The sequence below is a fragment of the Mustela erminea genome, chromosome 6 (assembly GCF_009829155.1).
Source record: "Mustela erminea isolate mMusErm1 chromosome 6, mMusErm1.Pri, whole genome shotgun sequence".
NCBI lineage: Eukaryota > Metazoa > Chordata > Mammalia > Carnivora > Mustelidae > Mustela > Mustela erminea.
Window position 1 is genome coordinate 5,656,881 of NC_045619.1, and position 16,385 is coordinate 5,673,265.

General features: G+C 60.6%; 1 protein-coding gene across 3 annotated transcripts in view; it reads left to right on the plus strand.

Moving 5' to 3' along the window:
- Positions 1-16,385, plus strand: part of SCUBE1 (signal peptide, CUB domain and EGF like domain containing 1) — a 138,209-nt gene that overhangs the window by 94,538 nt on the left and 27,286 nt on the right. For all 3 annotated transcript variants that reach the window (XM_032346018.1, XM_032346019.1, XM_032346020.1), the window contains 4 exons: positions 4,532-4,648; positions 10,415-10,537; positions 12,536-12,652; positions 14,138-14,260. In XM_032346018.1, coding sequence (XP_032201909.1) covers positions 4,532-4,648; positions 10,415-10,537; positions 12,536-12,652; positions 14,138-14,260 — 480 coding nt within the window. The remainder of the gene's footprint in view (positions 1-4,531; positions 4,649-10,414; positions 10,538-12,535; positions 12,653-14,137; positions 14,261-16,385) is intronic.

A 16,385-nucleotide genomic window follows, 5' to 3' on the forward strand; every position in this document is an offset into this window, starting at 1 on the left:
GACCTTGGCCCAGACCTAGGGCAGAGCAGGCAGACAGCTCCAACTCAAAGAGCCGCCCGCCGTTCCAGCCCAGGGCTGGCCTCCCGTCTTCACATCTGCTCTGCCTCTGTAGGGAAAAGACCAAAGACTGGCCTGGTGACACATCTAGGGTTTTTCTACCTGCTGAAAAGGGGTTTACTCCCAGGCCCCTTCCCACTTTAACCCCCACCCCATGCCCAGCTTCCCCTGCCTCCAGCCCAGCCACGCAGGGTAAGAGTTGGCCCTCCTTGCTGGGAAGGAGACCAGGCACCATGAATGCCCATCTCCACTGCCCCACTGCCAGCTGCGTGGCCCCCGACCACACCTGGCTTTCTGACCTGGTCTGGCTCACTCATCCGTCGGGAGTCCCCCAACCTTGGGTCCAAATATTGGCTTCTCTAAGTAATGGAGAGACTTGAGACACGGGCCTGGCTTCACGGGTGTGTGACCCATACACTTGTCCCAGGCCCTACCCTCAGAAGGGCCCCCAATTGGTTGAGTGTTTGGTTGCCTCTGTCTTGAAATTTCCAATATTTGAGCGAGGGCCCTTCATTTTTTCTTTGCATGGGATGTCACAATGGGTAGTCGATCCTGCCTGGACAAGTCCTTGAACTTCCCTGAGCCTCTGTTTCTCTGCCTGCAGAAGAAGCCAACTTCTGGGGCTGATGCGAGGCCAGTAGATGAGAGGGTCCTTTGTCGGCTGTAGAGGACTGTGTTCTGGGGGGGGGTGTTCCCCTTGTCCCCCCCAGGGGGAGAGGAGAGACTTTGGAAAGACCCAGTAGCTCTTTTGGAGAGACTAGAGGGCTCTCAGAGTCCAGAAAGAACGTCTTCCGTTCCCTGGGACACACCCTAAGGGTATGGCTCTGCCCTCTTCCCCCTCGCACCCCCGGAGGTCTGGCGCCTGGATTCCGGCCTACCTTGGCAGCATATGCTCCTAGATGGGGTGTGGCCTCGCAGGGCAGCAACGGCACCCCATCTACACCCCCACCCTGAGGTGCCAGAGACAGCACCACTGCAGTCCCCAGCCCGTGTTTGCTGTTTGCACGTGGGGGATCCTGCAGTCAGAGGAGAGGACAGGCTGCCTGGTTTCTGCATCTGAGACAGTGGTGACCCAGTGCCAGGCCTGGGTGCCTCTAGTCTTGGGAAGCAGGGAGGTGAGGCTGCTTTTTGAGGCAATCAGAGAAAGCGGTCCAGGGGGAGGGTCCCAGGCTAATGGCCACCCAAGGCAAGGAGCTCCCTCAGCAGCTCCCAGTGCCACCCAGGCCGGCCCATCCGGTAACTGCAGACTTTAATCCCCGAACCTGACTTGAGCCCGAAGGACTGGGTAGACTTTGTCCTCCTCCTTCTGTGCATCTCACATCGCGCCGTGGACATCTGCTGTCCTCAGAACGACACAGCCACCAACCCTGTGCTGTTGAGGGGAGGCTAGGGGCCTGGCAGGAACAGTGGCGTGGGCAGCATAGAGAACAGGCTGGAGGCTGGTTGCTCGGTGCACTGCCCCCTCCCCCACCCAGCCAGGCCCTGGCCTCAGTAAGTATTGGCTCTTAGCATTACTGCACGAGCCTGGAGGCATCGGCTACCCAGAGTGAGGCAGTGGCCAGGAAGACAGGGACCGTTGGCAAGGCTATGAATGTCACAAAGGCAGACTCTGGTCACCGGGCCCAGAACGGCAGCTGTTAAGGGCAGGGACTGGCATCAGATGCTAAAGAAATACAGGACCAGGCCGGGGGGCCCCAGGGAGCGGTATGCTCGGAGGCCGGGAGCACCGGAACAGGAGCCGTCAGGGCGGAATGGGCAGAGTGCGGCACTTGCCGGCGCTGTAGGGGAGAGTGCGGCACCTGCCGGCGCTGTAGGGCCCTGGAGCCGGGACTGCAGATTTCAGGCTGTCGGGCGGGTTGGAGTCGGACCGCAGGTCCCACCAGCTCTGCCACTTAACGCACAACCCTGGGCTGATTACTTGCCTGGGAGGTGGAAGGGGCGGGAGCTGCCTCTCAGAGCTGCTGAGAGTCTGGGGGACTTCAGGCTTGGAGGGCTGCGCTGGGACTGGAGCAGAGGACCCGCCATAACCAAGTGCTGTGGAGTGATGGTGTCAGCGCCCAGAACAGCCCACAGGGCCTTCCCCGGGGCCCCCGAGCCCCTCGCTCAGAACGTGAAGTTTAGACCCCAGACATTGTCTAGGGCAACACAGAAGATTAAATGTGTGGACCGTGCAGGGGAGAAGCTAGAGAGTGGATGAGTCTCCACGCGGCCCCCAGCCCCCTCCTGGCCTCCGCCTGCCCTGTGTGTGCAGAGTCCCATCAGTTCTGGAAGGCCAAGTTCCGAGTCCCCCCAGGACCCCAGAGATATGAAGGCCCAACAGGAGCCCATTGGACCAGGTCCATTTCTCAGGGACACAGCCGCACCCCACCTCCCCACAGAGAGGCCCAGTCGCTGTCACTGTCCCCAAGTAAGGTCATAGCCGTGTTCCGGTCCCAGGTCTCCAGGGCCTGAGCCTTACTTTCCTGCCCCTGCCGAGCAGGCAGGCCCTCAGTGGGGCTCTCCCACATGGAAGGCTGAAAAGGCACCTGGAGCCTGCACTGGCTCTTTGATGTGGGGCTGGGAGGCGGGATTTCCTCCCTGGTTAGAAGCCCAGGAGGGGCAGCTGCCGTTTGTGGAGCAGCTACTACATGCCAGGACCCAGACCAAGCGCTTGGAGCAGGAACCCGTTTGATCTCACCTCCGGCCCTGGAGGGAACGCTTGCTGTCCTCACCTGCCAGGTGCGGGTGTCGCGGTCCAGCCCGGGGGGTAGCCTACCTGGGTCAGTCCGTGAGGACAGGGCAAAGCTCACACTCTGCCCTGCCCACCTGCGCTGTCCCAGTAAATAGGCCGGTGGGGAGACGAGAGGGCCTGAGCAGGCCAGACTCCAGGCAGAGCCCGGCTTCCGCTAACAAAGGCCACCCTAGTACAGGGAAGGGCGGTGGCCTTCTTTCTGCGCCTGGGGCCTGGGAAGCTCCTCGCAGAGGTGGTCTTTGAGCTGGGCCTGGGAACACCAGCTCGTGAGAGGCCTCCACGCCGCTGGGCCAGCACACACATGGACAGAAAAACCCACAGAACTGCGCACACCCAGCTGGGGTCTAAGATTTGTGGAGACGCACAGAGAGACAGGCCAGGAGGAGTCAGAGGCAGGGAGACTCGCCTTTCACAAGTAGTTACAACTCATCCTATCATGGTGAAGACTTCAGCCTTGGGAAGAAGGGTCGGGGGCCCTCTGCCACCCCTAGCCCCTGTGTCCAGAACACTCAGGACGACACCAGCTATGCCCCACCTCCACCCGGCAGGATCACAGAGATGCAGAAGTAGACACAGAAGGGAAAGCCAGATGTCCCCCCTGTCCCTGCCCTGCCACCCAACCCCCCACACGCACACACACACGCACACGCACACGCACACAAATTGAAGTTCAAAGGAAAGGTATCAGGAATTTGGTAAAATGAGCAGCAGGGACTCCTGGCTACTGGCATATGTATTCAGTGATCATGCCTCTGGGAATACAGACAGCAAAGAAGGACAGACAATAAACCAATTAGGGGGAACCTTCAGGGAAAAGGTCCACGGGGCCAGGTGCCCAGAGGAAGCCAAGGTAGGCAGGCGAAGGGTTTTGGATTTTAAAAAGTGGGGCCTTTGACTCCTCAGCTCCCAACAACGAAGAGAAGAGAGAAGCCCATTCAGGCACAGTTTCCACAAGATCAAAGCACACAGCTGCTCAGGAAGAAACCCAGGTTGAAAGGCCCAGAGGCCCAGAAATGGGGTCCTCCGTGTGCGGGCCACCTGCGCCCTGGTGACCCAGCTCTGCCAGCCCCTTCTCCAGGCCTGGGGAGGATCATTCTCACCACACGAGGGTTCGGTGACCTAGGCTCTGCCTCAGCCATTCCAGGCCCTTTGAATTTGCAAAGGGAAAAAAAACACTAGACAAGCTTCAAGTGGACAAAAACCAGACGCCTTTAGCTTACGGCTCAGTGAGAACAGATGTTGAGCTGAGTGTCTCATCAAGGTGATGGATGGTGTGCGGGCTTGGGGAACCCCGCCCCGGAAACCCCACAGCCAGGACCACCAGCCAGTCCATGCTGAGACCATTTTGGGAGCCCCAGGGACTGCGAGTCTGGGTTTGGAATCCAAGTCCGGGCAGGACAAGGGTTTAAGAAGCTGGCCCTAGGCAGTTAGATACCAGCCACGCTGATCTCAGGAGCGCGGACCTGTTGGCAGTGACGTTTACTCCAGCAGAGCCCTCCGGAGCGTGCAGACCTTTACCCACCATCATCATCACAGTGGGTCTTCACCGGCAGCCCCACGGGAGTGGTGCCATTCTCCCATTTCACACATGAGGAGCCTGGGGCTTGGGGAAGCCCACAGCTAGAGGGGATCAGCCAGAACTCCGATTCGGGTCTCCTGTCTCAGTTGGTCCCCACAGATGGAGAAAGGAGGTGGCTGCTGTCGGAGGAGACTGAGCATCTCTGTCTCTCCCCCTCCCCCCAGAGACGTGTGCGGTAAACAATGGAGGCTGTGACCGGACCTGCAGGGACACGGCCACTGGCGTGCGGTGCAGCTGCCCCGTGGGATTCACGCTGCAGCCCGACGGGAAGACGTGCAAAGGTCAGCTCAGAGCCACTCAGGCAGGGGTGGGGGCTGCATGCTCGCGCTGCACGTGTGACCATGGCTGCCTGTGATGGCAGGGGGGAGTCCAGGGTCAGCCGTACTTCTGCTGGAGAGGCCAACGAGAGGGAGGGTCCACGCCAGGGCACTACGCAGGTTTTAAGTTAGGGTCCTGCTGTCCAAGGAAAGGGCTGCTCGCTGTGCTAGGCTAGCGGTGTCTTCACTGCAGGAACCCCTGGGCCCACAGTGATTCATTGAGGCCCTGGGTGGGGCGTGGGGCAGAGGTGGGCGCCGGCCATCTCTTCACCCTCAACCTCGTGGTAGCATCCGGCAGAGCTGGGGCGACAGCACGACCCAGGGAAGTTTGGGAAGGACCAGTCTCCTTGTACAGGGATGGGATTGTCTTCTCGCCACCCATAGAAAAATGCGGACGCTGTGTGCCCGTGTCGCTGGAGGAGTGACACGGTGGGGGCTGTCAACTGGGAACTGGGGAGGCAGAAGGACTCCACTCGGAGTTAGAAATGAGGCTCTCGGAGGATGAGGGGACGCCTGTGCGAACGGGCCAGTCTCCCAGCCTCTGGAAGAGAGCAGGTAGACCTTCCTCTGTTCCTGCGGGTTCGCTGGCTCAGCCCCACAGAGTTCCTGAGTGCCTCCGAGGGCACTTCGGGTGCTAGGGCTCCTTCAGGAAACAAGAAGCAAGGGGAGCAGAGAAGCGAGAGCTGTCAGGACTCTGGAGACTGAAGGGCCACCCCGCAGCCCCAGCAGAGGAGCCCGAGCAGCTACAGCCATTGGGCAGGGAGTAGAAGGGACCGCCAGCGCCCCTGCAAGGGAGGGAGGGGCAGCCCCTTCGCCGGGCTGGCCCTGCGAGCCCCACCCCTCCCCCCCGCAGCCATGGGCCCCTGCCTCCACCTTGCCAGGGATCCGGCCAGGCTGGAGGTGCGTGAGCGGAAGGGCAAAGGGGCTTGAACTCCCTGAGTCCAGTAGGTGAAGATGCGGACAGTGGAGGCTTCCATAGGTTTTAAATAGTCCGAGGGGGGCTATTTTCAAGCCTATAAAAATAGATAGCATGTGACTTCCCCTTCCTAGCTGCTCTGCTGGGAAGAAACTAGGGGTTATTGACAGAAATAACAGCCCTCGCACCTGTTTATTTGAAAATAAAACCCTTCTGTGGCCCCTGCCCGGCCCACTTGGAGCCGAGCCGCAACACGTGGACTCGATGCCAGGGGGACGGGCCAGGGCTCCCCGCGGGCCCAGCCGTCCCCACAGCCGGCAGTGACATAGTAGGCCTGGCCCTGTGCCCTCAGCGCTGGGGCAGAAGAGGGTAAAGTCGGCCCACGCTGCCTCCCTCTCGGGCACGGAACTGCAGGGGCGGCACAGCTCAGTCCCTGACCTGAGGCCGGGAGCTGGCACCAGAAGCCCAGCTGTCCGTGCCACAGCCATGCCCCAGCAGAGCACCTGTGGGGGGCTGTGCTGCCCCCGCCCGGGCTTGGAGGCTGGGGGGCACCTGTCCCCGCCCCACCTCCACCTCATGTCTGGGGGATGGGTGGTGCCGAGGGGAGCTGCCCACAGCCGGAGGCCGACCTTGATGAGCCCCCCACGCTGCTTCCCGCAGCTTCTCCTGAACCACTCCAGCTCTTTAACGAGGCCTGCCCCTGCTCAGCCCTTTGCCCTCAGCTGGACCCCCCCCCCCTGCCCTGCAGGCAGATCTCATTCACTGCCCCACCAGATGGGGTTTCTGGGCTCCCCCCCCCCGCCGTGTTCAGGGACTGGGGAGACAGGTGCATGAACCAGAGCTTCCCTGTCCCTGGAGATCCTCTATCGGATGCAGAAGACAGTTTCTCAGTTTTTTAAATCACGAGCTATACATGTGTCACTGACTGCTTGGTGCTGGATGGAGACGTAGAGCCTGGCAGCAGGCAAGGACCAGAGCCCGCCCTGCTCCGGGGCTGGGAGGCCGTGGGGATGGCATTCATCCTGGCGGCCTTTCCAGCGGCACCGTGGCCCAGGGTGCAAGGACCCGAAGGGGTCCAGGGTGCCCAGGGATGTGAGACGTGGGGAAGGCCAGGCCAGATGGTGCAGGGGTTGTGTGCTGGGGGGCTGGGCTTTCAGTCTTCCAAACCTTGGCATGCCCCCCAGACACTCCCGGGCAGGGAAAGCACCGGCTTGGGTTTCCATTTTGAGCCAGTCCCTGACGACAGCTTGGACGGGGTTCTCTGGGCAGGGTCTGGAAGAGCAGGGAGGCGGCCGCTGTCTCCACCCAGGCTGGAGATGACATGGCTTGACCCAGGTGCTGGCCACAGTAGTAGAGATGAGATGCTGTCCTTGATACCCGGGTATCTGGATACTGTCCTTGGAGGTAGAATTTAAGGATTATGGGACTAGTCAAAAACTGCATCATGTCCTCAAATCAGAGAACACTGGAAAATGAAGGCTGACCTCCAGGCTTGGCGTCTCAGAGCCTCGAGCGCACAGCCGAGCTCCGTGGGGCCAACCGGAGAGACGCAGGTCAGAGCGCGGGCACTTGGCGGGACCAGCCCAGCTGGGAATTCCCGGCCCCGAGGCTTCGGCTCCGCAGTGGGCGTACAGCCCTGGTCCTGGCAAGGGCCCAGAAGGGACATCAAAGGAGTGATTTCAAAGGTTCAGCGTATTCTGGAAGCCACAAGCCAATGTGAAGCAAGACCAATGGCTGGAGGGTGAAGGTAACAAAGGCCCTGGAAAATCCGGAGTTGAAGGCCCGGGGCTCACAGGGGTCACACGGCAGGTGGAGACACACATGGGAAAGTGGGGGTAATTCTGCCGGAAACACAGGAGCCATGGTGTCATCAGGAGGATGTGTCCCAAGCTCTGTTTCAAGAGTGTGGACAGTGCAGGGCTCCAGCCTCAAGGCTTCCTGTTAGTTGCTGCACCTGCTTGACATTGGGAAGGGGGCACCTCGCTGATCGGCCCTTCTGAGAGCGGGGAGGTCTGGGGCCTTGACTCCCAGAGCTAGAACCTGGATTTCTTCAGAGACACTGGCCCCTCCTCCCAACACCTTCCAGAAGAGTTGGAAGAACTCCCACCCACCATCTGTTTCTCCCTCACCTGCCCTCTGCCCAGGAGCACGCACTCCCCACAAGGCTGCTCTAGGGCAACGCCAGCCCACGCCCGCCTGGAAGCACTCCACATGGCCCCTGGGGTGCCGTGCTGTGCCCCCACAGCGGGATGGGCAGAAGGAGCAGGAACCGTTGTCTTTCTGTGTGTTCCTATAGCTCCCACCCCGCCTTCCCTCCCCTGACCCTACTTTCAGCCACTCCGACTCCTTCATTCTTTATCCCCTCAGTGAACGCTGCGGGCAGTCACACGGTGCAGGCCGCATACTGGGTCCGGGGCCCCCAGACAGGAGCCAGCTCCCCCATCTATGTCCATGACAAGGGGACAGCCAACTCTGGAGGGGATGTCAGGGAAGGCTTCCCAGGGAGGCAGCTGTTTCCAGGGACAGGCCGTGCGGGGGCCCCACTGGGTAAGGCCGCCGGAGTCTGGGCTGCGGAGGCAGAAGCCAAGCGCACAGAAAGGGGAAGGCAGGACACCCAGGCCTGGATGCCCAGGGAAGGGCCTGCAGAAAGGGGCTGGCCCTTCATCCTGGGATGCCCGGGGGCCACGGGAGACTTGTAAACAGGTAGGGGTCTGCTGGCTGCCTTATGGGATCAGGACCAGTGTGAGCACAGTGAGGAAAGAGAGGAGCCTTAGAAGGGCAGGAAGGGGAGAAAGGGGCAGAGGCCACACCCCAGGCTCCCCTCAGAATGAAGGTCCAGGGGCTGTGTGACTGTACCCTGGCTAGAGCTGCGGGGTGCTTCTCCCACTTCTACCCCCAGGCTGCCGCCACACCAGCCTGGCCTCAAGCAATCATGCTTCCCCTGGCCTGTCTGGCTGTCATGACAGCCCCTCGGCTGACGGGCCCAGATGGGGATGAGGACAGGACTGGGGGTTCCAGAAGGTCTGAGGCATTCCTGAGGAGGCAGACCGCCTCTGCACATTTAGTCTGTGAGAGGCACCTGTTCCCAGCCCAGTTCACAGATGGGGAACGTGAGGCTCAGAGAGGCGCCTTTCCCTGCCCAGGATCACACAGCTGGCTGGGACACAGCTGAGACAGGTCTCCGTTCTCCTGCCAGAAGCTTTTAGCTAGAAATTTCCCCGTCTTCCTGTAATTCCCAAGGAGAGAGGATGACAGGGATGCCCAAGCCTCCACCCAGGACAGGCCCTCAGCTGAACTTGATGTCCACTCTCTGGAGGCTGTGGGGCTGGCAAGGTGCTCTGGAGACAGCTGGAGCTGGGCCCCAATTTGGTTGCTACGTGTAGCTGTGATCCCCTCTAGAATGGGGGAATCTGGTCCCCCAGGTGTTTTGAAGATCATACAAGACTTTGACAGAAAGTGCTTGGCGTGGGCACCGGCATGAGCTAGTGCCCAGTAGGTACGGTGAGCACCACAAGGTCTGACTGCCTGCTGCGGGGTCTGGGCTCATCCTTAGGCATTTTTGTTCCTGGAATACACACGTGTGCAGAATTCCCGGACTTGAGAAATTATTGTTTTTCGTGATCACCTTGGTGAGCACATATAGAGCACCTACTGTATTCAGTGGGATGAAGTCACCCAGGCAGCGGCATAGCCAGGATTCAGGGGCAGATCTGATAACCCACAGGCCTCCCTTATTGGGGACTATCTGGGGTTCCCTTCCTTTGCCACCTTCCTGGTACCAAAGTCACCAGAACATGCGAACAGAGTGGGTCTTTGGGGTAGAAGTGCCTGGGGTGGGGAGGAGGACAACCAAGGGCAAGGAGATGCAGCAGCATGCCCGCTGGGTGCCCGGCGCCCCACAGCGCCGGGTCCCGCAGGGGCTCCCCAGGAAAGCCACCCTGGTTGCTGTGGTCCTGGGCTAGGCCACACCCCCTCCCAGAGGCTCTGAGGACTGCCCACGGGGCGCCTCAGCCTTGCTCAGGACCACACAGCTGGGGTTTGTTTCGGGAGCATTCTATGGGAACACCGCTTTAGGACCGTCCTGCAGGTGTCGGGTCTAGCTTGTTTGGTTTGCGGAAAAAGAAGTGAGGCGCCATCCGCGATCTGGAGTCGCCGGGGTGGGACAGAGTCCCCTCCGTGGGGCTCCGCACAAAGGGGGCAGGTGGGCCTTGCTCGTACGGCAGTGCCAGTTGCACAGGACAGAACACCCAGGTCCTCACACTCAGGACAGGCACAGGGGGGTAGGGGTCCAAGTCAGCAGCTCCGCTGAGACACGGCCAATGACCACCTCGGAGGAGTCGTTTCTGGTTTCCTTCGCTTCCTTCCCGCGGTCCAAATCAGGGTGAGAACCCCGTTCCGAAAGCTCTGCTGCTACGTGCTGGGTCGTGCCAGCATGGCGAGCCTGGGGGTCGGGGCCCCGGAGGAGCGGTGGAGTCAGAAGAAGCACCTCAGGGACAGGGCTCTGAAGACACAGTCTGCCAGGCTGGCCTGGAGCCCAGAGAGCGACGCCCGGAGAAGCAGGCCGAGGCGGGGCGGGAAGGAACTCGCGAGTGAGTCGGGGGGACGTGTGTGATGCACCCGCAGCAGGCCATCGTACCTCAGCCTCCCGCCCTGTCCCCCGCTGCTGGGAGTCAGGCCCCTGGGCCACTCCGATGGGGATGCGGGGACCGGGCGAGGCCGGGGCGCCAGCGGGCACAGGGAGTCGCGGAGGCAGGGGCCCCGCCACCTGGCAGCCCAGCCCACTCGCCTCGCCCTGCCCGCTGGGCGCCCCGCAGACATCAACGAGTGCCTGGCCAACAACGGGGGCTGCGACCACTTCTGCCGCAACACCGTGGGCAGCTTCGAGTGCGGCTGCCGGAAGGGCTACAAGCTGCTGACCGACGAGCGGACGTGCCAAGGTGAGCCCCACCCCGTGCGCCCCTGGCGGCCTTGCCCGCCCTTCCCGGGCCTGCGAGGGCACCTGTGGGGGTGGGGGGCAAGGGCCGGGGTGTGCCAGCCCCCACTGGCCTTTCCACTTTCTCCTCAAGTCACCCGGTCCAACCCGCCCCTTTTATGGATGCGAAACTAAGGCCCGGAGGCGCATCAGCGTGTGTGTGCGCTCGCGCGCACGCTCATGTGCAGGGAGGGCGGCAGGGGGCAGTGCCACAGTGAGCCGGTGGCAGAGCTCGTCAGCTCCAGCACCCTGTCCTTCCTGGTGGCGCCCCCCACCCCCACCCCCAGAGGCTCCGGAGGTGGGCTGCCGCCACCTGGTGGACAGTGTGGCACACTGCAGGCGCTCTCCTGCAGTCCTTAGGGTTCCTGGGCACCTTAGAGGCATGGTGTGAGGTCTGGGCAGAAGCCAGGAGTCATCCAGGATGCAGTGTGAGCCCAGAGGATGGGCAGTGGGAAGAGAAGTCAGGGAAGGCTTCCTGGGGGAGGGGACACTGGTGAATAGGCATTTTCCAAGAGGGGTGGCAGACCGCACGTGGCTGAGTCGGCATATCTGTGCCGCTCAGGACTGGCCCTCAGGGACAAGGGATGTGCTCTCCCAAGGACACCGAGGAAGGCCAGAGCAGAAGACCGGTGAGGGGTTCGGGGCTGGCCTGTCCTGGACTCTTCCTGTGACCCAAGCCTCCTCCCTGACTTGGCCTCTTCCTCCCTAGTGGGTCTCCTGGCTCTGTCCTCCCCTTAGCACATGGGGCCGTGGGAGCACGTCACGTCTCCAGACTCCTCTGCACTTTGACTTAGTTTCTCCATCTGCCTTGCCAAGTTCTGTGGAGGGCTAGGGGAGGGCCCTTGACTTTATACCCCTAGCTGCCCCGTGGGACCAGAGGGCCACGCTGAGGAGGGGGCCATGACGTTTTTGCTTCTGGGCTCCAGCCAGTCTTCTCCACTCCCTGGAGGCCCCGTGCTGCCCTCTGCCGGCCTGTGCTCAGAGTGCCCTTCCTCTACTTCCATTCCTTACTTCCAAGCTAGTCTTATCCGTCAAGGTCTAGTCCAGTGCCACCAGTACCAGGAGATCCTCCCAGATTCTCCTGCTGGGAGGAATCACATCCTCCTTTGAGCACCCCAGTGTGATTCCTTCCTTGTGCTAGAATTATTACCAACACACGTATATCATCAACCTGGATAGTCCCATGAGGTAGTATATTCAAAGAATGACCTCTAACAACGGTGCCCATGGTAAGGTGGGTCAGTGGCTGTTTTGCCCTTGGGAGCCCCCATCAGCTGTCCCATGAGAGCCATTTTCCTCAGAATTTATGGCCAGGACAGACTTGTCTTCTATGAGCATGCTGTCCATTTCCTCCTTTCCAGTAACAGCACTCTGTGACCCTTTTTCCTTTTATACCCTAGCTGCCAGGAAGCTCAGAATCAAATTTCATATACCATCAAGGCTTTTTGATTATCCCTTATGGGCAGCATACCCCCCCCATACCTTTTCTCTTTGAGCTGTTTTCCTTGTTTTCTCAAGAGACCTCTCGGAGTGGCCAGAAAACACACTGTGGTCAGGCTCGCAAAGGCCTGGTTTCGTGTCCCAGTTCACTGGTCTCCTCAAGCCAGCCCCTCTCTATTTCCTGCAGATGTAGACTAAATACTCATCCTGATCACAATAGAATGGGAGATATTAAAATGACAAAAATTCATCAGACCTTGTATCCAGAGTATTTCCAGCCTGCCCTCCTCCCAAAGAGATGGGAAAGGGCTTCTAACCCAGAAATGTAAGGTTCTTGGAGACAGACTGGAAAATCGGGCCCTGACCGGAAGGCCGACATTCACTTGGCTTGTGCCCCAAGCCGCAGGGCTCAGGGACTGTCTGTGTGCAGCTGTGTGTTGAGAGACTGCGTGAGTGACAGGCCATGCCCACCCCCCGCACCCTGACGCTCCTCCCTGCACTTTGTCTCCTTGTGGCCACGCAGACATCGACGAGTGCTCCTTCGAGCGGACCTGCGACCACATCTGCATCAACTCCCCGGGCAGCTTCCAGTGCCTGTGTCACCGCGGCTACACGCTCTATGGGACGACCCACTGCGGAGGTCTGCAGCCCGCCCGCCAGGGCCACCTCCCCCCTGAGGCACGCGCCTGGCCGCACGGCCACCTCTGCTGCACCCCACACCCTGACCCCGACTTTGACTCCAGAGGGCCTGGAAGGGACTTTAAAGCAAGGCCAGGTTCTGGTGGGCAGAAGGGCTCAGCTGAGAGCAAAGGTGGGAAGATGGGGGTGGGGAGGAGCAAATATCTGCTAGGCGGCAGGCGGCAGGCGGCAGGCCGGGCTGTGGGCATAGACCCCGGAAACGGCAGCTGCAAGGGAACCTCAGTCCAGAACGGGGAATGGCCACTACACAGAGTCCCACAGAAGATTCGTCCCAGTGGGAGAAGCTGACGAAAGAGAAAGGCTGCAAACGGAGACGGGGGTGCAGGGAGGGGGTTGGAGTTCCTAAAGGAGGATCTTCTGGATCAAGATGAGGGAGAGGATGCCAGAAAGATCAGCATATGCAAAGGCACTGAGGTAGCACAGAGGGATCCAGAAGCAGCAGGGAGAGCCCCGGCAGACAGAGGAAGCAGGGCTGTGTGAGGCCTGCAGGTGACTTGGGTTTTCTTCCTAATGCGAAGGAGGGCTTAAGTAGAGGTGTGACGTGGGCATGTTCAGGTCATGAGATCACTTTAACTGCCACATGTTCAGGAGGGTGGAACCCAGGGCACCAGCAGAGAGACCACTCAGGCATGGGAATCAGAGCCCCTGAGCTCGGGCAGGGTGGGAAGTGTGCAGAGAAGGGGAAGTTTCTAGAAGTGTTTAGCTACAGATGATGGGACTTGGAGGTGTGTGGGCCTGGCAGGTGAAAAGTGGGGGAGCCAAGAATGGCCCCGAGGTCCTAGGGTGTCATTTCCTGTGACCACACTCCCTCTGCTGCGCAGCCGTGGAGGTCAGATAGGGTGAGACGTGAAGTGATCGAGCACAGCTGGTGTTCGGGGGAAGGGGTGGGTTCCCCTGGGGTGGGTTCCAGATTCTTCTGGAAGGACCCCAAAACCTGGGCACTGGCTCCGCTGGGCCTGCCGCTCCCACTGCAGGCCGCGCAGACGCTGAGAGCCCGGCATCCCAGCATGAGCCTGGGCCAGTCTGTCTCCCCGTTGGAGGGTTGGAGGTGGCTTCTCTCACCCCCGGGCGCTTTGCACAGAGGGAAACGGCCTGTCCAAAGCCCCAGCAAGAGAGAACTCGAGACTCCTGCCTCGTGAGACCTGCTTGCCACTTGAATTCTGTGCTGCCTTTTGCCCTCCTCCCAGTTCGGGTGCAGCTGCAGGAGTTCTGCAAACCACTGGGGCGTGGGGAGGGGCTGCTGTCTGTGTCCATCAGCCTCGGGGGTGCGCGCTCCTGCGTGTGACGCGTGCGGCCGCCTGTCTGCATCTCACGCGTGGCCGGCTGCCTGCAGGGTCAGGGGAGTCTCGGCCCTCTTGTCCTGGGTGGCCCTGCCCCGCCAGCCAGCCTCCCGCCCTGATGCCCTTCCTCCCGCCTGCGCTTCCAGACGTGGACGAGTGCAGCATGAACAACGGGAGCTGCGACCAGGGCTGCGTCAACACCAAGGGCAGCTACGAGTGCGTCTGCCCCCCGGGGCGGCGGCTGCACTGGAACCGCAAGGACTGTGTGGGTGAGTGCCGTGGGGTGGGCCGTCGCTGGGACCCCTTAAGACGGGGTGGGCCTCGCAGGGAGAGGCGATCTTGGCAGGGAATCTCTGCTGCTGAGAGGGGGCTAACGGGAAGGGCTTGCGGAAGAAGAGGGGACATCGGTGGGAGAGCACTCTGGGTGTCCTCCAGAGACCCAGAAATGGACCTGCAGGGGGAGGGGGACACAGAGCTGAGGATCTGAGGGTCCTCGGAGCTGTGGGCTTAGGAGGAGCTGGAAGCTCAGAGGGCACAGAGGCCTCGGCTCCCCCATCTGCCCCTGGTTCTGCCCTGGAACCTGGGGGAGGAAAGGAGGTGGCTGCTCGGACTGCTGTGGCATCAAGGTCTAGAGCAGAGCCCCTGGGTCTCCACAGCCCCACCACCTGCCCAGGCCACCGGCCCCACAAGATCCAGAAGGGGAAGAGGAGGGGAGCTCCCAGTGAGCCCCGGGTTCCTGCGTCCTCTGCTGTGGGCTCCGGAGAACTTGGGGCAACTCCAGGCTAAGTTCCGGACAGCCCCCACATTCCCTGGTTCTACGAACACATGCTCACCCACTGGGTGCCGGGCTGCTGTGGATGCTGGGACCACGGCCCTGAAATGGCTCTTAGATCCTTGCCCCGCCAGGCCCTAACATCCCCGGGGCAGCCGGAGCCAGCTTTCGATTTTATTTTTTAAACTTTTTTTTCTCCATGCCCAGCATGGAGCCCAACACAGGGCTCGAACTCACGGCCCTGAGATCCAGACCTGAGCTGAGGTCAGGAGTCAGACATTTAACCGACTGAGCCACCCAGGTACCCCCAAGAGCTGAATCTGACTCAGAATGTGTCTCTCTCTGCTCAGAGCCTTCCGTGACTCCTCTTCATGTGGAAGCAATGCCAGAGTTCTTAGAATGGCCCAACGGCTGCTGGACCCTGGCCTGATGGCCTTCTCCCTCTCCCTCACCTGCCTCCTCCGCCCGCCTCGGGGACCTTGAGGCTGCTGCCCACCCCCAGCGAACATGACCACACCAGTGCTCCCCTCTTGGCCTGAAGGGCTCCTCACCCCTGTCGCTGTCTGCTCTGGGAGGCCTTCCCTGCACCCCGCCCACCATGCCCTGCCTCCTCATATTCTTCCCGCCGTAGACACAGCCTATGCCTGCTCTCTACAGTGGAGCAGAGACTTCGGCAGTCTCGTTCACTGCTGTATCCCCAGCACCTAGGACAGAGCCTGGCAAGTGCAGGCCCCCAGTAAACACTTGTCGAATGAATGAGTGGAAGTATCGAGGAATGGATCCCATCACTTAGCATCTGATATAAAATTTATGCTGAAAGTATTGCTTACTTCAGTAAGGACTGCTGGGCTGCTCAGGCAGTCCTGGTCAGCAAAGCCCACCGCTGGTCTCGTCCTGAGTTGCAGGAAGGAGCCTGTCCTTGTGGGGCCCGTCCCAGGGGCATGGCTCATGCTGGGTACTGGGGCTGAATGGGTTGACCCGTCTTAGGAGCCTGCACGGAGTGAATCTGCCATCTATTAGCTGACTTTCCGAGCCTGGAAAGTCATGGATGGATTGGCTTTCAGAGGCGTGTCTGCTAATCAATGAGGTTGTGCTGGGTCTCGTGTAGACTTGTTACCAAAGCTGTGGGATCAGCAGGCTTTCTCTGGGCATATGGGGAAGGGGCCCTTTCATCCTCAGCATCTTATCAGTCATCCCTCCCACAGTCAGAGCTTCAGGAGCGGCCACTGGGTCTTGTCTGGGTCCTCACACGGCCACCGACCCTGCACCAAGAGTCTGATTGTTGGTCACTGTCAGTCAGTGGATTTTATCCCGTTTCTTCCAAGTCATCTGCTAGGACCTTGGTGACTACATAGAGCAGTTAACATTCTGGGTACTAGATGTGGGAAGACTGAGACAGACAGTCATGACTTATAGCATTCTTAGAAGGTTCTGGAAGGCCCTCCAGACCCAGGACCCAAGAGTTCCCAAGGCTGACCAAGAAAACTGGTTCCACCAACTCCCCGAGTCTGCCATCAGCGTGTAGGTTGCTTTCCCTTGTAACCTCGATGTGGATTGTCTCCCCTCATCTCTGCTGTGAATCCAGGTCCAAAGGGAAGGGCTGGCAGTGACAACCCCCTGAT